This window comes from Drosophila nasuta, chromosome 3 (assembly GCF_023558535.2).
Source record: "Drosophila nasuta strain 15112-1781.00 chromosome 3, ASM2355853v1, whole genome shotgun sequence".
NCBI classification, from domain to species: Eukaryota; Metazoa; Arthropoda; class Insecta; order Diptera; family Drosophilidae; genus Drosophila; species Drosophila nasuta.
This window is the reverse complement of record NC_083457.1, coordinates 9,642,798-9,669,067: the sequence shown is the minus strand read 5'-3', so window position 1 is coordinate 9,669,067 and position 26,270 is coordinate 9,642,798. Positions and strand designations below refer to the sequence as shown.

Here is a 26,270-nt window from a genome sequence, read left to right as displayed (position 1 = left end):
TTAACAGGCAAACGTAGAATTAAAATCTCGTTTTTAGTTTTTGCCAGTTAACAATCCTATTCCAAGATTTTTTTCTTTTAAGATCGAACAAATTTAAATCAAAAACAAATTCTTAAATCAAGATTGAAATTCTACAAAAAATCTAGACTGCGCAATCGTAAAATAAAAGATTATAATATTGTTTCAAGAATGGAAAAATGTAAAAATGGAATCAAGAAGGCAAAATTTTATATCTATATCAAATAATCTTAAATTTAGATAGCTTGAAATTCTATTTCGTTAAGATCAAAAAGTTCTTAAATCAAGATTTGCAATCTTATTTTCAATCTGGAATAAAACATTCTCGAATCAACATTTTAACTTTAAGATAAGATGTTTTTAAAAATCTCGTTTTTAGTTTTTCCCAGCTAACAATCCTATTCCAAGATTTTTTATTTTTAAGATCGAAAAAAATTAAATCAATATTTGCAATCTACTATTTCTCTATGTGTAGAGTTTTGCTTCTATTAAATTTAGACATTATTATTTTCCTTTAATACCTGAAAGGGTATTAACAATGATGTATCCTAAGAATAGTTTTTAGACCAGCTTGTTTGTCTTTGGTTTTTGTGGCACCAACATTTTCCACTGTCTGCTGGCATCTCGCATCTCTGGCTGTGTTTACCTTGTGTGCGACTGCATTTTGTTGGCCTGGCAGAGTCTCCGAATTTATTGCAATCACGCACCAGGATTTGTCGCTTTGGTATTCAGAATCCTAACAAACAAAAAAAGAATGGCGCACTGCAACCGCAAAATGCTGTAACTATGTAAAATGTAAGCGCGAGTCAAAAACTCACTGCGCATTAAATTTAAACTAATTGTCGGACATTTGTAATTGTCACTGCCGCTGCGTCAAATGTTTTAATTGCGGTGCGGGTAATTTAAAAACCCAAAAACAGCAACAACAGCGAAAACAACATCACCAGCCGCTGCATTTACAAATTATTGGCAGACTTCAAAAAGCCAATGCGCCAAAAAAATATAAATATAAATTAATTTAAGGGTTGAGGGACTGTTTGCGGCAATTAATTTAAACACACAGCTTTAGCTTTGCCGTAGTTGTGGTTAACCCTGACTCCCCTCTGAACCTCTGAAGCACGCTTAACTTGGTTTTTCATGTTTATGGCTCAATTTACTTAACTGCACTCGATAATTTTGCAAATACCAGCACATAAAAATCCATGCATGAAATTTCTCTTAAAGCAAATATAGTTTGCTTAACAGATTTAGCCATTCAAGTAGAGTTCTTACACAGAAAGAAAAAACGTGCTAAAATTAAGAATGTGAATTGAACCTAGAAGGCTTATTCTTAAATCAAGTTAATTTAAATCATATCCAATCTAGAAACTTGAGATTAGAATATTTTAGAATGGTAAAATCTCAAAATGAAGTAACAAGGCTAGATCTTAAATCAAGATTTGCAATCTAGTTTCCAATCAGGTTTTTTTCTGCCTGTATAGTACTGACAATTAAAGAGAATCTTTAATTCTATCAGTCATTTAACCACTGTCTGATTTCGAGTTATATTGTTGTGATCGTTCAAATGAAATTTCCTATAAGTTAAGTTTTTGTTATCGATCCCATTTATATTTAATTATTATTTTAAGTCAGCCGAAACCATTAAACATTACATCAGGTGTTTTATTTTGGTTTCGACTTTGTCTTCGCTTTGCCATAGAGTTGTTCCGGTGTCGGAATATCGCTGACGAAATAGTTCGCCGGTATAAAGTGGAATATCTTTTTCAGAATATCCAGCATAATGTCCTCGATGGTCTGTGTAATCACCGTGTACAAAGCATCCGCCAGCATGCGCCAGTTGTCGTTGAAGAACTTGTTCGTGCTGTCCTCTGCAAAAGGGAATAAAGATTTGTGAGCGATTCGATTCTGTTCAGTTACTTACCTAGTTGCTTATTGCCATTGAACAAATTCGAGAAGTACGATTTGAGGCCATCCATTTTAAAGTCCACGCGACAACTGGTCACATTATAGAAAGTGAAGCCGCCCTTCTCATACAACCTCGTTTTGGTGTGCATGGTGACAGTCAGGTTATCTGGGGAGGAAGAAAGGGAGAGTCAATTAACCTTGTGTGCATTGCAAGTTCGGTAAGAAGTAAAGGCTCACCTGCATCGAGAAAGACCTGGCCACGACCATTGAGCGGTATTAGGAGAATGCGGCCGAATAAACTGTAATCACCTTGCAGCTTCATCACCGGCAACGTGAACGTTGTCTTCCAGCTGTAGTCCTTTTTGAACACACTGAGAGAGAGGAGAGTAGGCATAGAGGGGAGAGTTAATGCATTTAACTGATTCCACTTACAGACTCTCCATGACATTTGTGTGTCCAAATCCACTGATTTTCACATTGGCCAGCTCGACTTTCAGATTAATCGCATTGCTATTGCCCTGGGATATCCTGATGCGATTCAAGTGGAATGGATCGAAGCTCTTGATGCTTGTCAGACCCGGTATACCTTGAATACAAAGAAACACTCACATATTACCTCTGATTATCTTAGATTCATTCACTGACTTACCATCGTTCAGTTTATCGAAGAGCTGCTGTATGCTTTGGGTGGAACAGTTGACGAAATTCTTATCGGCTATCTTACATTGCTTAATGTAATCTGCTGCGGTTCGATTAGAATTTGGGTTCAGTTTTATTTGTTTTTTGTTTTATGTTGTTGTTTTGTGCAATTGAGTTGAATTTCAAGATAAAACGATACACATAAATGCAGAGAAACAAATCCGGTTTAGTGGTGCAATATTTGGCAAAAAGCATAAAGTGGGTTAGTTACAATTATGTGACGGTCGTCCAAGCTTAGCCGCTTAGCATGTGAGTGAGTGTGTGTGTGTGTGTTGAGTATTAGACATAATTAATAATGATATTCAAATTCAGTAATCATTTGGCAAAAGCAAAAAACTACTTTAACTGTAACGATCGGACCACTTGAACTCGGTTTTATTGATTAAGCGTTTATTTCCGATTTCCACTTCAAACTTACGAGGCTCTGTCAGAAAGCCATCGTCGCCTCGAACTACGCTTGTGGCCAATGCCAGCAGCACAATGCGTCCAAGTAGTTGCCACATCTTAGACGACACGATCACAGTTTGATCTCTTATTTATTTATTTTGGGTATTGTCAGCCGCTTGACACGTCCAGCTGCAGCTAGCTGTGAATGAAAACTGAATGAAACGCGCGAAAAACATTTTACAATTTTCATATTTTGCACTTCACTTTCATTGAAGCCGCTGGCTAAAAACTGGATTTGAGCGCGGCTCACAAATGCATTTCGTAACTGCAACTGCAGCAGGCATTTGCTCTGAGACGTTGCGCAGCCGCTGCACAGTGGAAACAGCTGGTCAGTGGGCCATTAAGCTGAGAAGAGAGAACAGTTAGCAGTTGGTAGTTGGTAGTTGGCAGTTGGAGTTACCATTTCATCATCGACTATTTGTCGTTCGTCGGTTTTCTAGTTTCTCGTTTATTTTCGGTGGGGAAATAAAAAGACGCCAATAAAATTCGCAAGTGTACGCAAAATGTGTTGACACTTGGTTAGCGTACAAGTTGCAACATCGTGTGGCAAGCAATTGATTCTTCGATTTGCTATGCTATGCACGATCCGAGAAGTAAAGCTGGTCATTGCTCTCGGCTTACCGGGCTTGAACTTGATTCATCACATTAGAAATCTTGCTGGAACCTTAAGGCTGCAAAAAAGTTAAATTATTTTGAATTCACATATTTAGAAAATATCCAACGAAAATGTAAACCATCGACATAACATGTATTATAATCACAGATGATTAAAAAGCTTTGCATTTTACTTTTAATAATAACAATAATTTGGTATTCTAATTTTATATAGATAAATATCTACATTTAAAATAGAAAGATCATAGAAGACAGGGTGAAGAAGCTTTGCCTTCTCCTTTAAAATAATAACAACAATTTGGTAATCTAATCTTAAATAGATAAATACCACATATCCACCAAAAATAGAAAGATCAAATTGCACAAAACTTGTTACCCAGTAGAATGCCATATAAATTTGTTATACCCGCTACCCATAGGGTAGAAGGGTATTATAACTTTGTGCCGACAGGAAATGTATGTACCAGGTAGAACGAGGCATCTCCGACCCTATAAAGTATATATATTCTTGATCAGCGTCAACAGCCGAGACGATCTAGCCATGTCCGTCTGTCCGTCTGTGTGTGTGTGTGTCTGTCCGTCTGTCCGTCCGTCCGTATGAAACACTGGATCTCAGAGACTATAAGAGATAGAGCTATAATTTTTTTTCGACAGCATTTGTTATGTTTGCACGCAGATCAAGTTTGTTTCAAATTTTTGCCACGCCCACTCCCCGCAAATCAAAAAATCGAATAACAAGCGTAATTTTAAAGCTAGAGTTGCGATCTATAGTTTGGTTGCGATCAGATAAAAATTTTCGAAGTTAGTAAAGAAATACTTTTGTATGGGCAAAAACGCCTACTTACAAGGGGTCTTAGTTACTTTGGCTGACAATATGGTATATTGAGCCGTTTATGGTATATTTTGAATGCGGTACTTTATCGATATACCACATATACCATTCCGTATATTTTTAGTATTTTTGCAGTATATTTGGTATATATTGCTTTTATTCAAAATGGGTAGCGGGTATCTCACAGTCGAGTACACTCGACTGTAGCTTTCTTACTTGTTTTTATTATATGGATATTCTTATGAAGTCAAGTTTGTTTGAAATCTGCGCCTCCGAAAATCGAAATAAATTGAAAAACTTAATTGAAGATTGGTTTTTGGGGCCTACAATAAGAAATATAGTATTTATAGTTCCTGAAAATTGGTTTGCGATCAGACAAAAATTGTAGATGTTTTTTAAGAAATATTTTTGTATGAGATATATCGCTTACATACTAAAATACTTTGTGGTATATTTTGAATGTAGTACTATATCAATATAAAAATATATCATGGTATATTTTAGTTTTTTGGTATATTAATTCGGTATATTTTCAGAATAGTATCGCACTGATTTACTTGTATTCGAAATGGCTAGTGGGTATCTCACAGTATTTTATTTAAATGAATAAAGAACAAGTTTTAGATGACTAACTGACTTTGCCAAAACAAAGAAAATGCGTAAAAACTGTAAATATGAAACAACTTTGGTTTCAGCATTAGAGCCAAAAAAAATGTACAACATCTAGAGTCAACAATTCTTTTGCGCTGTGCTGTCCAGTGAACGCATTAGTGTCCTTCAAGTGGCTTCTTAGTGCCTACGAGACCAAGGAAACGGACCAAAACAAACGACATGAACTTAGTCGGACATTGTGCAACGTGCAACTTGCAGTGTGCAACAAAAAATAGTTGAATGCATGTCCAGCCATATATCAGGATAGATGTCATGCCCTCAGACGATGGCAAATCAGCTGCAGGTCTACTTCCACCGACAGAAGGCGTTATTTTTCGACATCTTTTATGCGCCCAAGTATGTTTTTTTTTTTCGCCACAATAAGTCCTTTTTGTAGCCTTTAGTTTGGTGTTTTTAGCGTCCAAGTGCACTCTGTGTAAGGGAAAACTTTTGGTATCTCTTATCGCCGGTCGCATTGTTGTTTCTATTGTATTTTTCAATGGAATTACGAGTATGCAACTCCGCCCAGTCTCTCCTGTCTCTGATTGCATCGCGTTGTCTGTTAAGCTTATTTTTCAATTATTGTAACGTTAAGAAGAGTACATTTATTTTGGGGGCAATTACGAAAATTAAATCATTTTCCTAAGTGCTTTGCAATGATACATGCAGAAGAAGTTCATCCAAAAAAAATTTAAAATTTTTGCGATAAATTTGTAATTTCTGGTATTTAAAAATTAATAAATTACTTTTTTTTTTGCATTTATTTATTTAGAAAATTAGCCCAAAGACTTTGTACGCTTCTTTGTATCAAATATAAAACAATTTAACTCCATACTTTGTTTCTACAATGCCAAATGTCAATGAACATGAATAAGCAATCTGATGTTGCACGGAATTTTATTGAATCCATTAAAAAGGAACCCTTATAATGCTTCTTGTGCTTGACTTTGATTCTCACTTTTATATGCACTGTATTTATAGATAAGTTTTAGCTTTCAAACCAAACATAATCTTTTGAAACTAACGAATTAATTAATTAAATCAAAAACCAAAAGTAAAGAACTGACTTTTAATTTTTGGTAATCCCGATTTTATAATAAGCAGTTTTTTTTATTTTCAATTTAATTTATTTATTTCTTTATACTTATCTTTCCTTTAGCATCAGTGATTTGAATCCAGTCAAGCTAAAAAGTAAATTCTAATGTAAATTTGTATAAATATTAAACTCGGAAGCATTAAGAACATAAATAAAAATCACCTTTTTAGGCAGTTGAATTTCGAAAGAGTGAGAGACTCAGGATCTCGACCGCAGTGTTAATCTGTTACAATATCAGTGAAAGTTAACCAATTGGACCCATCTTAATAATAATTTGGCAAGCGAAGCAAACAAGAGCTGCAACACCCCAAAGATATTATTAAGTTCTAAAACAATGAGCACAGCATTAAAAATAATTATCTCGTGCTTCAGATCACAATGGGTATAAAACCCTTTGCCGAAACACCTTTTCAGATAAGTTTTCAACAGTTGTTTTGGCATTGGATGGCCACACCATGCAAAGACTATTAAAAAATATGCGTATCTTAATTTAAAGAGCTCGGGCCAAGAGAACAAACAAAGGAAGGACAGACCAGGCTGGCAAGAAGGCAAGGAGACAACAAGGCAAATAAAAGCGCAACCGGTCAGGTACGGCAAAGGACAGCAAGGAGGGTTCAAGGAAGGGACTGGAGCAGAGCAAATATTAATCCGCAAAAAGGAATTGTCACAAATTGTGTGCTAGCTGAGGTGGCGGTTGCCCGCTGGTCAAATGGCAGCTGCAGCAACAACAAAAAAGGGAAAAGGACAACAGCTACGGCCCTTTTTACTAAGGGTTATGGTGAATTGGGTTAAAGGGTAGGGAAGTAGGGGAGAAGAAGAGGAAAAGAGGGAAAGGGACGGCCTAACCTTGCCAGCACTGATTGTTTCAAATCGCAAGTTTGGCTTACCTTTTTGGGAATTAATTTGGCAAATAAACGCTGACAAAATGCAGGCAACTGGACAAGGACAAAGCTCTGGAGCTCTGCATTCTGCTTCTGCTTCAGCATCGTATTGTATGGGCCAACTAATAGGATTTTGATGATAGTTGCCTTGGTTTGCCTTCTACACTGCCTCTTTGACCCTCTGGCGTTACAGCCGCCGCCATAATCAATTTTTGGCCAGGTTTTTTTTTGTTGTGCTTTGCTTTTGCTGTTTCGTCTGTTCCTCGGTTTGTTGCTTTGCTTTGCCTGCTGCTGCCCTCTCGGATGATTGTACTCTGTGACCCGTGAAATGAGTTTTGCAATGTGTGTGAATATATATGCGGTGGTATGCGGTGGGTGCAAAGGATGCTGGTCAAATGAAATTACCAACACATTCAATGGAGAAAGCGCTGGCGTTGGCGCTGAGCTGGCAGCTGGCCGGGTCCACAAAGCCAAATGCCAAAGCCAAAGCCAAAAGCAGCCACACATTTCATATTCATAGCCTTCTTTTTCTCACTACCGATTCATATCTCCCTTTCTTTATCTTTAAATGCGATTTTTGTTTATGTGTGTGTGTGTGTGTGTGTGTGTGTGTGTGTGTGTGTGTGTGTGCGGTGGTATTATAATTAATTTCAGTGGTCCAAATATGTAAATTTGATTACGAGTAGAAACACAAATAAATGCATAAATATTACGCATACGCAGCGTATGCATACAAAAAGTACAAAAGGGTGGCTTCTAAGCCGCTTAAATTGACTGGTTTCGAGAGCTGCTTGCTGCCACATGTGACCACGTCCATGTCCATGTCGCAGTTCATCAAGGGACAACTTTGGTCGCCAGCCTCGTTATCAGTATGAAACTTTTGTGTCTCCTCTTGTCCTCGCATTTTTTTGCCGCGACTTTTTGACTTCAACTTTAAATGAATTTCATAACAGTTTTTACGTGTGGTGCTGCGTTTTGGCAACTGCAGTTGGAAGCCAACTTTGCATACATAGATTAGTCACAACCAGAACAGCACAGCCAAAAAAGTTGACTTACTGCCGCATTGCATACTTTTGGGGCTATTTTAATTAGCGGCAGAGTTGCCAACTTGTTCAAGCTAATAATTAATAGCCAGCGCTTGGCAAAGCTCAACTTAATTCAACAAAAAGTATTTTTGGGTTAAATCAGAGCATAGAAGTTATAAAGAATATTATAGAAAATGTAAATGGCTTAAACGAATTAAATCGAAGTGTTTTAATACTTTCTTCTTTTAAAGATAGACTCTGAATGCCAGCTGCGGTATTAAAATTTCAACTGACGCAGAAGCCAAACTATTGAAGTTTTCGGACGAAACTGACGAGGAAGCTTTAGAAGAGAGTTGAGTAATTTTGTGGCCAAGTATGGAGTGAGGACAACAAGAGAAGTATGACTAAATCTTGGCAAGGAAAACCTATTAGTTGTGTGCTATATGAAACTGTGAAGTCAAAGCTACTAAAACTGAAACTTTCAATAGAGCGAGCTAAGCAAAGTTTAAAATAAACAAGAAAAACAGCTTAAACTGCCGCCAGGGCACACAAGCAACGCTGAACAGTTATGAATAGGGAAATAAATCAATTAAATTTTAGAAATGCAAATAATGAATAAATAATAGACAAATGTATATTATATATGTGAATATATACATATATTAAATCTGGTCTTCATGAAATGGAATAATCTTAATCTATATTATTAATATAATCTCTATTCATATGTTCAGAGCTGTAGCCGAAGGACAGGATAGAGACTTGTGTGCGAGCAAACAAAGCAAAGTCATCAACGCCTGTTGGTTTCGGGGTTTCAGTGTGAGCTATCATCATTTGGGAACCTTGGTAAATAATTTGAAAAATCAACACTGACATTCAAGCGATGCGTCGATCCGCCTCAAGACGACAATTTGCGCCAAAAACTAGACTGCAAATTGCGCCAAAGTTTATGTTGTTGTTGTTGGCCTTGAAATTGACGCAAAAGTCAGATTTGAAAAACATACTTTTGCCATTTTCGAAAATCACACTTAGCTGCGTTGTTGTCGGTTGCCCTTACCGCCTTGACGGTGCGTCGTCGACTTGTTTGTGTATTTTGCTGTTGCTACTTGAGCACTGAAGTAGATGAAAGGCTTTCGACATCGCCAAATGCGTAGACAAGGTTCGAAAATGTGCAAAATGAGGAGTTGGAGGGAAAACCCGCTTGCTTGTTGTTTATTTATCGCAGCGTGTGCGGCTTTTTTACTCTAAACCTCTGGCAGTCGCTTTCAAGCTGAAGGATGTTTGCCAATTGAAATGCTAGACAAAGTGTATCTATATACATGTTGATGATGTTGATGTCTGCACAGCGAATAGATGTAAGCCATAGGACGAAGACTTTTTTGCACTGGTTTATTTTGTGTCTTTAAATTGACGCGTTGCGCTTTTCAAGACCAAGCTCTATTTGATTTAAATTGATTTCAGTTTAGCTTTTACTAAACACACCGTGAGTATATATTTTCTTTTTGCAGAGACAAACAATAGAAAGCATTTACATAGAGTCGTATCGTAAATGCATTTCAGCAAATATTTTGCGCAATAAATTTCATTCAGTTTAAATCGACTTTGAGAAAAAAACAATTTAAAAGTTGACTGCAGATTCCAATAAATCTAGCAAAGGATTTAAGGCTAAGCTACTGCACTCGAGCATTCAATTCAATTGTAGCGCATCAATAATTTAAAACTAAATTTAGCTGATTCAACAGAAATAATAATTAAAGATTTTGTTAAAAATAAATGTCATGAAATGAGTGACAGAATATATATTTTTGCAGACTGCAGTTTAAATGCGCATAAATGCCAAATGGAAATATCGAACAGCAGCAGCAGCAACAGCAACAGCATCAACAACTGCCATGATGACGAGACCTGTACAAAATTTACTTTGGCAGCTAACGAAAATTTTGTGCTGAGCGCGTGAAAATTAATTAAAATATTCCTGTTACTGCCAAACGCCGCCGGAGCATAACTGAATTTTAATTGAACGCAATCAATGCGAATTTATGGAGTCCATTTACGCCCTCCATTCTTCTTTCCCTTTCACCCATCAAACCTCATTCCATGACTTTTAAGCAGTTTGTCGGTCCTCTAAAGCTCTTTTGCAATTGGTGTTAATTTGTCTGCGAGAAAATATTAAATGGAAAAATCAACTTTACCTTTAGATTCAATTCAATGCGAATATCTTCAATATATATATATATATATGTCTGCTCCCTCTTTATATAGATAAGGGCAATGAAAGCATAATTAAATTCAAGGAATTTTCGCGGGACATCTTTTATGACACCAAGGAAATTCATTTTTGGGTTCGCGTGGCGCTTTATTGTGTAGAAAAGTATTCACCTCGTACAGTTCAGATTGTAAATTTAATAAACTTTTTGAGGTATATTAATTTGGTAGATTTTAGAATAAGACTACACTGTTTTACTTTTATTTAAAATAGGTAAATCACACTCGACTATAGCTTACTTACTTGTTGTCTTTATTTGAAATATGACACTTACAATTGGTAAACAATATCAAACTCATTTATTTATATATAAAATATGCAATTAGTTTGTTTGAGATTGCAGTGATTTCATCTCAATTGCTTTGACTTTATTGAAAAGTCGTCGGAGTATATATTTTCATATCTAATGGATCATAAAATGTACGGCTGCTTATTTAAATCTCCGTTCCGAGCATTGAGTATACTCAATGCGTGTATTAAGTAAATATGAATGTAATTGTCTCTGCACACACACATGCACATAGTGCAATATTATGTAAATGTAAATGTAAATGTAAATGCAATTAAATATATTTACACATACCGAGAGTGTTGCAATCTGATATTTATTTGGATTTTAAAGCATTCAGTGCAATGCAGTTCAGTCGCAGTGCAATGCAGTGGAATTGTTGTTCTTTCATGGCATTTCGAGTATAAATTCATTTCGATATCAAAGAGCAATGGGCAGAAACAACAATGGAAAAGTCGAAATGAAATAAATCGAGTAGAGAAAATCAGTGTGACAGGAAGAAACAATTTAAGCACATTGGACAGGATAAGCCGTTGGGCGTATTAGTGTCTGTAACAATGCAGTAATGTACTCACACACACACACACACACACAGAGAAGCAGAGAGACAACTACAGAGACAGGGACAAGTACATGTGGATGGCACTGCAGTTTACACAGTTTGAAAGCGACATGGTCGTAGATTCTGCAAAAAGGATTTTAGGAGCAAACGAACCGAAAATTGTACACGTTGACGATGGAGTTGAGGCAGCAGCAGCAGCATCAGGATGACAATGAGAATGGCGACATTTTCTAATGCAATTGTTATTCACCAAGGTGCGAGAGAGAGTGTGTGTGTGTGTGAGTGTGTATCTGTATCTTGCAGATGCTGCTACGCTTCAGTCTCAGTCTCTCTTTTCTGTGTGTGTGTGTAATTGATTTTATCGGTCATGTTAATTTTGATTAAATATGCAAATCGACGATACAAATTCGCATTTGCCACACACACACACACACACTGTAATGGGAGACACGTTCAGCTGAAAGGTGGATTACCTTTTGGCGAGGTGGAGTTGGCGCCTTGGGCCACACCACCCACACCCATTGACAGTTATTATGTTACGGTATTATCTCGTTATTTATGCAGCAGATGACAAATGCAATTTGTTGTTTGCACATTGGACCTGCACTGCGAAACGGCAATAGGCAATGGCAGCCAAAAATGGATGCAAGGACATGATAATTTCCAATCATTTGAATAATCTTCTCTTGCCAGCAGCCCACTCTCTCTCTCTCTCTCTCTCTCTCTTTCTCTCTCTCTCTGCCTGTGTGTTCGTGTCCGTGTCCACCGTGGGCTGTGAAAATATTAGCTTAAGAAAATGTCTAACGAGCTCTACGTGCTGCGGCATGCGAAAGTGTTCCTGACTGTGGCCAATTGGCAGTTGGCATTTGCCATGAGTCTGCAATGAGCATTAGCTGCATTGACAGTGGTTGACTTTGCTGCGGTTTTTGGCCATTGATTAAAATTGTGGCATTGTGGCATCGAATTGGCATGAGATGCATCGATAATTAGCAACCGAGAATCAGCTTCGTTCTCCGTAACTTCTCAGTTCAATATTTCACCCTTCTTACATACCGAGAAATCCATGTGGTTCGTTATCACGACTGCATAAGCTGTTTACCTATGTTCAAATTTCTAATCATAAATCGAAATCACTTGTTTAAAAGTGGCACAGGTAAACACATATACGAATAGGTCCGGCGACAACATTATACACATATGTACTATATACTTACTCGTTAGTTCATCATATCTTATCGGGGCTATAAACGGCTCTAAATTTTAATATAAATGAAAAAAAAAAATGGTATAAAAATGTGGGCCGCCAACTCAAAAGAACCGTGTACAGTCCCAGACTAACAAAGAAAAACTATAATTGGAAACTCTAGAAAATACTTCAGTCTCGTTTCTCAAAACCTGAGAAGTAATTCTACTTTTTTCTTTGGTGAAATTGATTGATGAACGATGAGTATATTTAGATTAGGCAAACGTCCGTTTTAGTAGTCAAAAGCTGACAAGTCTTATGATAAAGATCAACAATGTATGCGCTGTGATTGATGGTAGAATGTTGAATGTCTTTGGTACTTACTAATTTTCAAGATCTATTCAGAGGGGGAAGGCATCTCTATCAAAAGTATACACTTTATGCAGATAAGAAGCCCTTAGGCGATGTCTATGTGCCGCAGTTTATTCACCCTTTAGTAGAGTGCAAAAAAAAGAATAGAAATAGAAAACAGTTATAAGGCAAATCTAATTGCCATAGAGCTTGACAAATGATGTCGGGGTATAGCAAAAGGCACAAGGGACAGCTGCAGGTACGAGTCTCGTAGTTGCCATTTCGATGGCGGCTGCAAAATGTTGCAATTGTTGCCTGCAGCGCTACAGCGCAACGAAACACATTCACACTCTGCAACAGGCAGACACTCGAAACGACTTCCCCTTCCTTCACTCTTGGGTCTCTCTCTCTCTCTCTCTTTCTCGCTGAGTGTGTGAATGGTGTCATTAAACGATTTTTCATTGCAAGCTGCCGCAGGTGAAATCTGCCCAGGCTTAGGTCGATGCGACGCCATTCTGTTTGCCCCGCTTTGATGGTTTGACTTTAGCCTCGGTCCTCGACCTTTTGGCACAGCGACAACAACAACAGCCATTAGAGCGCTTTAAATCGCTTTAATTTCATATTTTATTTTTTTTGTTGCCTTTTCTTTCTTCATCGCCCGGAAATTGAAAATCATCTTAGCTGTGTGCACTTGTGGGCGACAAGAGCGGAAATTATTATTTCTTTATCAATGAATTTCCATGCATTCAGCTTCACTCCTCACTCCGCCACCAAATTCACACCCAATTTTGACAGGCCAAGTTTTTCATGAATTGTTACCTTAGCTACCTCATCGTTTCCCCCATCGATATTTCGGCCCATTATACAAAAGTTACTGCAGTGTCCAGGAACCCCAAACCAGACAGTGCTTGCAGGGGCGTTTTGTGCATTGACGTTGATTATGCAATCACAACACGTAGTTTTTAATCAGTTTTACGTGCGAATTCTGAATATTCCCTAATATGCCCACAAAATGAATGGATGGCTGCTCGATTCAGTGGCCTGTCATTTGAGGAATTTAATTAAATTCTTGGAAGCATATTGCATTGATTATTCGATTCGTTTCGAATAGTATACCCAAAAAAGGGTAACTTTCTTTTGGGCAATGATCGAACTTTACAATTGTATAAACTTTGATAAATGCAAGAAGGAAAAAAAAACAAGTAAAATACTTGTCGCTGCTCCACTTGACAAGTTATCAATAGACGACTGAATCACTCAGGTTGGCGCCATTTTCGAAATGTTATAGAAACCCAACACGGATGTTATGCCGACCCCTCATAAAAGATTATTATTAGTTGATTTTATAACCTTTTCCAAAGAATATTGCAAACAAGGAACTGCTTTGATATGCTTTGCACTTGTTGTATTGATATCAAATTAAAGAAGTAATAACATATTCGCAAGAAATATTGATTGAACCCCATTTAAGAATTATTCATGATATCATTCACAGGATAAGCAAACGTATTTCACCTATCGATTTATGGGCAAGTTAACATACGATGACTAAACTAAAAAGGCATATCAAATCTTACAGAAAGAAAAGTACATATCAATATAGTATATATATTTTTGACTTGGCTCACGATAAGATATGCCACATTCTTTTTGTGTACCCAATTATCGAGTACGAAGAATAATAGAAAATATTATTTGCTAACCATGAGGCAAAGTTGGCTTATGCAACGCCCAAATTGTTAGTTTACTTAGTAAGTGTTGCTAGCGGAAATGGCCAAGCATAAAATTGATTAGACAAGAGATTTGGGTTAATGTTTTTTAAGGGCCGACGTGTTGCAATAGGTGTGAATTATTGTGGCACTTATTGAGAAATTCATTCTCAGCACGTCATAATGCCCTATTTTTAGCTCTGTAAACTCATGGGAAATGTTTCGAAAGTGGATAAAATAGGTGTGATAAAAGTTTGTCATGCAAGACAAGAATAAGTTTGAGGATTTTTAATATACAAATATGCAAAGGAAGAGTGAATTGGATAAAATGGATTTTATTTCCCAATTTATTTATAGAACCCATTCTTTAAAATAAATTATTCTTTATAATGTTGTATATATTTTATGTATGAAGTAAATAAGTCTAGAGAATTCTTGACACTACAACGAGTATTGTTTATCAAAGCTAACTATCGCTTTTGATTGATCTAATAGATAAAAAGGTGTTCTATTTGAGAGTAAGAAAGAGAGAGAAAGACTGCTTCGTAAGTTAAGATTAAGAAACTCTTTTCGATTATTTATATTTGGAATTTACAATATTTGATTATCCCATGAGGAGAGTTTCCAAACTGTGTGTTGCTACCTTCTTGAGTTCTTCACCCGATTGGCATTTATCAAAGGTAATTTCTGTATCTTATCTCTGGTTGAGTTTACTGGTAACTGCCGCAGTAGAAGCAAGTATTGATATTATTACCGAAAATACAGTCGACACATATATACATATGTATGAACATACAAGTATATATAGTACATACATGAATACTTGAGCGAGTATATACGAATTCATATGTGGTTTGATTTTTCGGGGTTTCTTATCAACAACAACGAGTCGACACGTTTGACGACCTTTTACACAATTTCTGTTTGCTGCTCGCTGCTCGTTGTTGACTCAGTGACGACGGCGGCTAAAATCGCAGGTAGTGCTCAATGTTGTTGCACAAACACACACACAGAAAAGTGTTTCGATAGCCACAACTGGACATTGGGTGTTCAGATAAGATGTATAAGTAAGTTGAAGAACTAATCATGAAATGAACTACTAAATTCAATGAGCTGCTAGTTGAGAAATAAAATGCAATACTATATATATCTAACCTGTTGGCCCGTTTCGTCATATCTATATTGAACTATTTCACTTGGCGCTTTTTATCCCCGGCACATTCGTCATGAGCCGCCGTCGTATCTATCTGTGTATAAGTATGTGACTTGTCACATTCACAGTCGCGACTATCGATAAGAGTGTCCAATCCAAATCCAGTTATCTACTCCACACACACTCGCACACACACTTCGATGTGTGTGTGTGTGTGTGTGTGTTGTCGGAAAGATATTGCCTGAGTAAGAGGTAAAGTAAATAAAAAACGTTCGTCAGATAAGGCATATCATATAAAAAGCGATATCTATGAAAATATGTCATTATTTCGTTATTGAACTCCCAAGTATTCAGTTCTGTTCTGTGTTGCGTTTCTCGTTCCGTGTTTCGTTTTGCAGTTACCATATTATGGATTCTATATTAGATTGAATGCGAACCTGATTGAAATCTGTGATTGGCAAAGGATTAAAGTGTGTGAATTTAAATACAAAAGTGATCGTACAACTGTGTAACGAGGATCTTCCAAAAACCGTTTTCGTGGTGTGGATTGGCAAGTAGAATAGCAGGCTTATCACATGTATAAATCGATCAAGTGTGAGATTCTTCTATTCTACTTTCGACAAACACCTGCCAGCATCGCTTTTGGAAACTTCAACAGCTAGAAACTAATGAATCGAAGTTCTGAATAATTTCTTGGTGTGAGTATCTTATGCAAATAACTTTGTAATGTTTTTATCTTGCCTGATATCAGTCAAACTTTTTTATACAACTCGTTCACTTTTTATGCGATAATGTTTCATGGGCATGGCTGTAATTTCAAAAAAACGTTTGTCTGTTTACCAACATTTCGATTTCATTTGAAATGAATCATGCAATATAATGACAAAGCTTTATACTCTTTAGGGTTTGGTTCATTTCAATATAATTCATTCTTCGAAGTCATCATCAACCTAACCTGCAAGTAACATGTGATTTTTGAGATCTTATCGATTCAGCGATTTGGGTTAGACAACACATAAACAAGTTTATATAAAACCTGCTTGTGAAATCAATTTCCCGCCGCATTGCTGCAGATAAGAAAAGTTCTTGCGGCATTTCTATTTTTTTATACTTCGTTTCTTTGTTTTTGCTTTTTATTGATCAATTTATAAGACATCGATAAGGGGATCCACTTTTGTAGCGCGTGCTTGAAATATATTGCAACTCATGATAATGCGAGCATGAGTCTAGTCTCTTATTTATAGTATTTGCACTAAAAGCTAAACGGTTATATAAGTGTCAGTAAGGACTCTTATTGCCCTCCCGTTTAAGTATTTCATATTATCATCTCGGCAGCGCATTGTGATCAAAATTAATCTAACTTCACAGGACAGTTTAGTCGCATTTACCCTCGTTGTATTGCCTATATCCATGTCATTTGTCTGTCTGCCTGCCCCCAAACACCCGGACTGCTCTGCCAGTCAACATAATGAAAATGCAATTAATTTTTTCCAGCAATTTCTTTTTCGCTCCCCCAAGTCAAAGCGGACACCGACTCCAACTCCAACTCCAACTACAACTCGAAGCTTTGACTCGAACTTTGCAGCGTTCCCAATGCTGTTGCAATATTATGACTCCTGCTGTTTGCTCTGACAGTCAACACGGACTGGGAGGCAGAGCGCAGCGTAGAGCAGAGCAAAAAAAAATGTTGATGTTTATTGTGAAGCATATTCTACTATGACGGCGGCGCAACGATTGCAATGCTGAGCTTCCCTTCTACTATATTCCTCCTCTTCCTGAGCAACCATTCGCATTAAATGAGGAAACCAATTATTCGCGCTTATAAAGATTTACTGCCACACACAGAGTTAGACAGCAACAGATACAGATAGTCGTTTATATGCCCAGTTAGCAGAGTGAGTTTTGGTTTTGTTTTGATTTCCTTCTGTCTGCTCTTAAAGGTGTTTATCTCAGCGGGGAATCCATTTAAAGTCCAGCATGTTAAAGAGTCTTGCATCTTCCCCATCAGACACTTATCTCTAATGTAGCCACAATTTCCGGTAAACCGAAAAACGCTTTCATTATTATAACTTTGCACATTTTGAGCGTTGCTTTTTGGGCCGGCAATTGCCGACAAGCCAATTTTTTTGCATTAACGATCCCACACACACACACAAAAGCCTATGGGCTCACACTATTTTTGGTCTGGCGGTGGCATAACTTGTCATTTGTCTAGGGCACCCTGCAGTGGCGAAATCAGAGCGAGTATTTCGCTAAAATTACCTTTCATTTTGTCATCAAAAACCACTTGAATGGGCGCCAACGGGACAACGACAACGTCAATGACAATGACAATGACAATGGCGATGGCACGGCAACAGTTGCCGACAGAGTCCTGTGTTAAGGGACTTTGCCCGCAGCCGCAGCAATTACAGACGGTAAAGTCCGGCCCAGCCCGGGGAACGTCTTTGCCTTTTACTTAAAGCTTTTTAGCCTTGACATCCGGTTTTGCTTTTTTGGCTTTTGCTTTTTGCCTTCGCCTTCGACTTCTCCTGTATTGCACTTCTTGAAACCGAAAGCGCATTTGGCGCCATTCTCTCGTTCTCTCGGAGGCCAAAAAGAAGCGTTAAATTAAAACGTAAATACCACTTAGTTGGCTATAAAGCAAGTGGCCAGCTGGCCAAGAGTTCCGCATGGACTGCAGCTAGCTGTAATCAGTGGGTAATTAACCAGACAAACGGCGTGCTGGAGCGTGCAGGTGAACACAACTGTGGAGCCTTGAAATTGCTTAATTTGTGCAAGGTAATTTAATCACTGAACGTTGGGCATCCTGCTGCCAAGTAGTTGATGTAAAATAGCTGCCTAAAACTGAGCTTGCGACTATTAATTAATCTCAGTACATCATCAAACTTTAACTGACAACTTAATCCCCAGCACACACACACACACACACACACACATACACACACACACACACTTATATGGCAAACTGTCATTGGCGATATCGCTGCAACTTCATTTCATGGCTGCACGCTTATCGAGCACCAAGTTTTTGGCACCCACTTTGAAAATTGTATACGCCAAACTATAAATAAGTTTCTAAACGTTCATTTTGACAGTTTCATCTACACAAAACGAGCAGAAACAAGATTGCAGTGGTGGAGTGAATTTGACTATGAGATACCCAGCACTCTACTGTTTTTTTTAGGGAAACATAAAAGCATAACTTTGTATATTACTAGATTAGAAACTAAGTCTTAGCTTATGTTAATGTAATTTGCTCTTTTGGTAGTTGCGATTGATATCCTTACACAAATAGGCAGACAATCATTGTCTAACCAGAATTTCTTAAATTATGAGGTAGTGCTGATAAGTAAAAACTTATATATGAAATCTCTCATTTTTTTAATAAATTATATTTTTGCTAAACACTAAAATTCATTGTCATAAACGTTGAAAAGTTTAATGCAGTTCAGCCATACCATTTCTTTTCTAATTTTTTTTTTTAATTCAAAAATTTTGTGCAGACATTTACTAAAAAGTTTACATCCCCGTAAGTAGATTTCCGAGTATATACAGGGTATAAAATGTACAGTCATGCTAGAATTTGCCTTTTTTTCTATTCTTTTTTTATAGCAACATGGCGTCGTATCGCAGTTTGAAATTTTTCCATGCACCATGCTTGGTTCTTTGGGAAAATTGCAACTGCTGCACATTGAGCAAAAAAATTCTAAACTGCAATAAATTCATCAAATGTGCAATGGAACATGCTGTAATGTCACACCCACAACACCACCTAACGCCCTACATCCGGCATCCAACTGGACCCCTTAAGGGGAAAGGGTGGGGAGGGGCAGAAGAGGTCACTGGTTGCCAGTGCCACAACACGTTGAGTCTGGGCGCCCATCTGCATACTCCATTAAATGTGCAGTGCCCTGAATTGGGCGATATTTTGTAGGCAAATGTGCAATAAATTGTAAATGTTTGTGAAACGCTCTCTCTTCGCTCTTTTTTGGGTTGGTTTGGGATGGGGGCTGCGGTGGGGCGGCAGCTGTTCCGTTGTAAATTTGTGACGCACCAACGAACCGAGTTTGCCCGTAAAACTTGTCCGCTGCACGCCTGTCAAGTTTTACAAGTGTTCTGCAGATTGTTTCTCGTTTCGTTTCGTTTCGGGCTTAGAATGGAAAAAATGACGCGCTTGTTTCCAAAAGCTGCGATAACGCGGACTAGCAATATGCAATTTACTGCCACTGCCACGGAGAACTGAAACTCAAATGACACGACAATGATTGCACACATTTGACATGAATCTCTGAGAAGGAAATAGCAAAAGGAACCAAACTGTGGCAACAATTTCAACTATTAATATAAAACGAACAATAATTAAACCAAAAAAGAAAATAAAATTCTTAGCCCAATATTTTAGAAGAAATTTATTTCATAAGAATAATATTAGGCATATTGGATAAGCAAAATATATATTAATAACAATCTGTCTAATTGCCATTTATGAAACTTAAATACAATAAACATAAAACACATTTTGTAAAACTAAAAAAAAAGCTAAGACAAACTGTATTCATAAATGTGGACCCTCTTTTTTTGAAAACATATTTGTTTGGTTTTTCTAAATGTACATATATATTGCTTATTTTATTTTTATCCCCAATCTTAATATTGGAGTTTACAATATAAATATTAAATACATATGTAAAATTAGATGTTAAATAAGCTTTTTAATGCTTCAATTTTTAAGTTTCTGTTTTCAGCTCGCTTTTGTTGTTAAATTCCGAAATTAAATTGCATTTTATAATTAATTATATAGTTTGCTTACTTGAAATTTAAATTAGAATATCATTTTCAGCTAACCTAACCGCATTGTAAAGTATTTAAATATTTGCAATTTGTTATTTATCTAAATTAAAGAGACGCAAGAGCTAAGCAAAGCTTTTGTGCTGGCTGTGAATTAGCTGAAATTTATTGCATTTATTAATGGGCGAATTGTTTGTGCGATGAATTGGCCTCCTCAATTGATGGTCAATAATTTGTTGGCTCATTACTCTTAATGTTATTATTTGCAACAATAATGTGCAACCACGCAGCAAATTTTTACCCGCAGCGCATTGGGCATTGGCTGCATTCAATTATGCAATTATTATATGACTTTTATTTAATGCAATTAAAAGTCAAAAGCATCGACAAATGGCCACGAAGCTTGCAACAGTGCTGCGTGTGCAGATTCCTGCCACCAAACACGCACACGCACACACACTTCTGATGTGGCATGCAATCAGCCAAGCGCGGTTGGCTAAAAGGTGCCTCACACACACACACACTTGGCAAAAGTTGCCTAACGCAGCAGAAATGTTGGCAGACCAACACACACACACACACACATACAGCTTAATTTAGCTATTAAATCGCATTTTTATTTTTGGCTAGGGATGCTGCAATTTGAAGGCGTGCCCCCAGTTTTCACACGTGTAGGAGTTCAGCCAGTTCTTGCCACTTGCGGTGGCTAGAGGCGAGAGCGAGTTCTCATGTTACCCATTTGTCTGTGGCAACATTTTTGCAACGCATCGGAAACGGAAAATGTTCCATTGGCCGCTCGACAAGTGCACTGCGCCCAAAAGCCACGAACCAAGGGCCCAGAAAACACTGCAAAAGTCTTAAATGCAAATTCTCGGTCAGCTTATTTTCGGACAGTGTATCCAACGTATTCAACAACAGCTTGACACAGTGGAGCGTTAAATTAATCGTGGCAGCTGCCCAACTGCTGCCTGTCTGCTGTTGATGCCAATGTGGATGCCACCATGTAGCCGAGCAGTAGGAAAACTTTTTGGATGGGCCGCAGCAATTCATTTGGCCATTTTTTATGTTTCGGTTTTTGGTGGCTGTCCATATGAGGGCTTTATTGGTTTGATGCAATTTTTGCTTCTCTCTCTTCCAATCGTCTTTCGTTTTGTTTGTCTGTGCTCGGTTTTTCCTTTGGGTAACATACGAATTTAAAATATTAACCAAAGCAGGCATTAATCTTCGACGAAAATGGCATAAAATTAACGCATCCATTGGGAAGTTTTTAATGGCAAATTAAGGTATCAATACGAATATTTCAACTTGTATCTAGAAAACAGTTTTAAAGTTTACGTTTTTTTATTGACTTTCTTAAAATTCTATTTATGGATAAAGACATTCAAGTGGTAAGTGTTAAGTTTCACTCCACACTTTTTATTTTATATAAAATTTGTAAATAATAAAGAAATATAAAATGTTCAAAGTTGTTTTTTAATCCAATGTTTTAACTACAAGTTTATCTACCTTAAATACATTATGACATCTTTCCTCTGCAATTTATATTTTTTATGCTAATGTCTTTATTAGGATTGCATTTTATACTTTTTATCTTGTTCATCTTAAATATCGTCTAAAATTGAATAGTTTGGAGTGCCTTCTTTCTGAAATTAAATTTTTTTTTTTATTCCAAAGACATGATCCAGACATTGTCCATATAAAACATTTTAAATAAAATATGTTAAAAGTAAGTAAATAAGTTGTTTTCTCTATTCTCTTTTAATATTGTTTAGAGCTGGATAGATTAAAACTGTTGTAATTTTTATTAAATTTAATGTCTTAAGTACAAAGTTTTCCACCCTAAAAACTTTTAATATAATAGATATTTTATTTTATTCATCTACAAAATCAAGAATGACTTAATCTCCTTTGCTCTGTAATTAACGTTGTTTTATTCTAATACTTTTATTGCCTTAAAATCATTTTAAATAGTAGAAAGTTTTATTAATCTTCAATCTGAAATTTCAGTTTTTTCATGCCAATGTCTTAATTACAAAGTGGACTACCTTTAATAAACCCATTTGCCAATAATCATATACGTAAGAATTGCTTTGCTTGCAAGCCAATTAGAGAACTTGAAAACGATGCTATCCCAGAAGTGTTGGCAGAGTGACCCAAACCACAAGCTTGACTCTTAGCTCACATACTCGTACTCGTATTCGTACTTAGGCGTTACACTGCATTGGCGCATTTTAATCTGAGAGTGCAACCACAGTCACAAGCATAAGCACAGGCACAGGCGCAGACACTGACAATTAATATTCAAATTTATTAGCCACCTATGAACCGAGTGTGTGCATTATCAGCAGGCACTGTACGCTGCTCCAGTTGAGGGAAAGGTTTGCACCCAGACTCCTCTGGCTGTGCTGCTGTCCATCTGGCAGTGAGATAGACAAAAGTAGAGGCGACAATTGGCACGATGGGACCTCAGGGAAATATTTCAACGGCTGACTGTCTGACCGCCTGACACTCCGCAGTCTGCAGTCCTTCGTCCTTCGGCCTCCGTCCGCAGTCCGTGTGTTGGTCGTGTCAGTACGCTTAATTATTTGCATATGATTAGACTTAATGGTCGAGTGAGCTACTGTGACTGGGACTGGCCTAACTGGGGGTAATCACACGAGCCAGCGCTGTGTAATTGTTAATGATGATTAGATTCAATTTAGGGCATCATTAGTTAGCTGACGTGGCTTCTACACAGCTACACTTGCCATCCATTGTTGCCTCTGTCGTCTCCCTGATCTCTGACCAAGTTAACCGAGTCGCTCTTTAAATTTATGCCAACGCCGCATGTCAGCAGCCTCAGCCTCAGTTGACGAGGCATTTGGTCAGGAGGAGCATGGGGTCAGAGAGTGGCTGACGTTGACCCAAGTGGCTTACGTGAAATGCTGTGGCTGGTAAATTACAACGTGACCTGAGGCCGCCGAGTCTCAGTCAGGTCTGAGGTTAATTTCGCAAAATTGTCGAGTCAACGGGTAGCCTTTCACTCCTTTCATCCCTCACTCTTCTTCTGGATGTGCAGCTGTTTGAATAGTTCAAAGTGTATGCAAATGTGAGGCATTGTGTGGTTTTACTTATGCCGGAAGTCGATGGAAAGAGCGACTGGAACGGAGTGGAGAGTGGAAGGAGCATCATCGCTGGTCATCTTGTCCATTGTGCGATTTTAATCACTCTGAAAGCATCGATGAAAAAGTCAACTAATCGCTGCCCGCTGGTTGTACATGCTAATTGCTGTGGGCGTGGTCGAAAGCTGAAGCAGAAGAAGACCTCAAGGTACAATTAGTATAATTGGGAGATGGAGACCCCTCATTTGCCTTGCACAGGTGGAAACAATCGAAGAAATCAATTTTGCTTGCACAACGAAAATCAAATTAAAGCGCTACTTTAAAAAACAAATCTAATATATCCTCTCAGAGATTAAAGTATTTTAATATATTTTTAATTAAGCGCAAAAATTGTTTTTTCTGTTCTACTGAAACTTTGAAACAGCTGGGCAGGCTTTGCCCATTTGGCCAATGCTGCTGGCAATTTGCCTCAGTTTCAGTTTATTAACGCAAATTTATTGCAATTAGCGATGGGAAATTGCAGCCGCAAGTGGAAACCAACACAGAAAAAAATAAAATAGAAGTTTTTTATTTTTGGAGGGTGAAAAGTTTTTAATTTAAGCTGAGCTTATTATCAGCACTCGGCATAACTTCGAATAGGTGTGGAAGTGATTAAAAAGTTGTGCCAGCCGATTAGAAATGCAAAGTTATGCGTTGATTTAATTGCATTTGTTGTGCTCGTTGCATAAGAAAATTTCTAAAAAAAAATACGCGAAGTGAGTCAACATCATTCTTGTAAGGCTGCTTGCGATGGCACCTTTCAAGAAAAGAAATTGCTGCTATGAAAACACTAACCATTCACCCATGAAATTAACAACGCTCTCGAAAATATTGCAAAATGCAAAAATATTGCTCAGGCTTTCACGTTACGACGTTGTCGATGTCGATGTCGATGACGGTGCCGAAGTCTCGAAAGGACAAATTTTTAGCTACTTTTCTCGATAGTATTATATTTGCGAACGGCGTCCAGACAGCGAGCGACGACACAAAGGAGCTACAAATTCTAAAGGTATTTAAAAGAAAATTATATATACTTTGGCTCAACTTGCGAGCCCCCAAGATTTATGATTATGCTCTGCAGCTCGCTGAATTGAAAGAGAACGAAGAACGAGTATTTGCAGAAAGATATTGAGTTGTGAGTCAGAAGCTTACTTATTACTTATTACTCGACCAATTAAAATCGGTACTCAGCCATTGCAATCAAGAAGATGCAATTTTGCAATCACATTTCTCATATATGAATAGATTCCCATGCCACACACACACACACACATATATAGAGTGTTGTGTCATGTGGCAATTGTGTGGCTGACTGGCAGAAAAATGAACTTGTTGGCTCCACTTACAGAGGGCCTTAGGGTGCAGTTGGATGTAATATTTTTTTCTGTTGTTGTTTGGATGCTGCCTTCTCAAGTGCTTTTCATGGCAAAATGGAAAATTTGTATTGTGTGTGTGTGTTTGTGTGTGGAGTTGCTGCACTTGAGTTCACTTCATCGCAACATATGCGCAAAAATTGACCACAACTCTTGGACTCGCTCAGCCTGAAGGCACTTGACTTGATAGGTGCACCAACTACATACATATATAGTTGGGATTGTAAAAGTAAAAAAAAAAAAAACAAGAGCACAAGAGAGCTGCAGTATAATGTGCTCGACTGTGAGATACTCGGTATTAATTTTCAATAAAAAGAAAACAGTGCGGTGTTATTTTTAAAATACACAAAATTAACATACCAAAATAAAAATATAGTATAGAGAAGGCTATATTTGGTATATTTATATACTACTGCAATCAAAATATACTAAAGAGTATAAACAAATTGTCAGTCTAGATCTCAGTCTAGATAAGAAAATGATAGAATATACCAAAGGATACATTTGTGGTATATTACTCTACCGCTAGATTCAACATATGCCATAGAACACAAAATATACCATATTGAATATACGAGAATATATTGTATACACTTTATAAGGTTGAAGATACCGCCTTCTACCTGGTACATATATTTGTTTGTAGGTACACAGTTATAATATCCTTCTACCCAATGGTTAACGGGTATGAAAATAAAGTGAGCTGGGAGTCAAATAAAAACATGAGTGATTGAGTTATTGTTGGAAAAGTAATTGCTAAGTGGAATGTTTGAATTCGATTCTTAGTTTTGCAATAATTTTCTTTCTTTTAAACAGCAACTGTAATCCTTGAATTTAAGCTGACAACTCGTTGGAATTTAAGCACAGCCTTTGAGAACTTGAACAGCTGTCAAAAAACTTGTCTCGCTTCAAATCGAATTAAGTTCAATTACATTTTGTGGGGTCTTGTGCGACTCACGAGTCCGGGAGGCTAAACTGCCGAGCTGTTGCCGCTTTTTTTGTTGCTGTTGCTGCTGCTGAAAATGGGAATAAACTCGCACAAAACAGGACATGTAGCGAGTTGCAGAGCAGACAACTCACACATGGATTGACATGTGTGCGTGTGTCATAGGGTGTTTACTGCAGCAAAAAAGGTGAGCCAAAGTGTGAAAACATTTTTGATTCATTAAAAATTTAAAAAGTTCAAAGTGTTTTCAGACACAGACACAGAGACCCACACACGGCTGCTGTCTATGGAAATGTGGAGCTACCAACTCGGTTTGTTTTTTTGTTACCTTTTCCAAA

The 26,270-nt window shown here is 37.4% G+C and overlaps 1 protein-coding gene across 2 annotated transcripts; it reads right to left on the bottom strand.

Annotated features, from left to right (window-relative positions):
• Positions 1–1,624: 1,624 nt before the first annotated feature.
• LOC132791750 (circadian clock-controlled protein daywake) lies at positions 1,625–3,181 on the bottom strand. 2 transcript variants are annotated; one of them, XM_060800801.1, is made up of 6 exons: positions 3,041–3,181; positions 2,573–2,665; positions 2,356–2,509; positions 2,161–2,294; positions 1,940–2,089; positions 1,625–1,886 (listed from the first exon to the last, which is right to left on the bottom strand). In XM_060800801.1, the coding sequence occupies exons 1-6, from the start codon at positions 3,123–3,125 to the stop codon at positions 1,681–1,683; spliced, it is 822 nt and encodes a 273-aa protein (XP_060656784.1). In that variant the 5' UTR covers positions 3,126–3,181; the 3' UTR covers positions 1,625–1,680. The 2 variants fall into 2 exon arrangements, with proteins under 2 accessions (XP_060656784.1, XP_060656785.1); XM_060800802.1 differs by having other exon boundaries at positions 2,573–2,662.
• Between the last annotated feature and the right edge of the window lie 23,089 nt (positions 3,182–26,270).

Excerpts from the sequence above, each read along its gene's own strand:
- LOC132791750 (XM_060800801.1), bottom strand. The coding sequence starts at position 3,125 with ATGTGGCAACTACTTGGACGCATTGTGCTGCTGGCATTGGCCACAAGC. Across the intron at positions 2,666-3,040 it reads TGGCTTTCTGACAGAGCCTC|CAGATTACATTAAGCAATGT; the intron begins GTAAGTTTGAAG and ends ATCGAACCGCAG. Across the intron at positions 2,295-2,355 it reads ACAAATGTCATGGAGAGTCT|TGTGTTCAAAAAGGACTACA; the intron begins GTAAGTGGAATC and ends CCTCTCTCTCAG.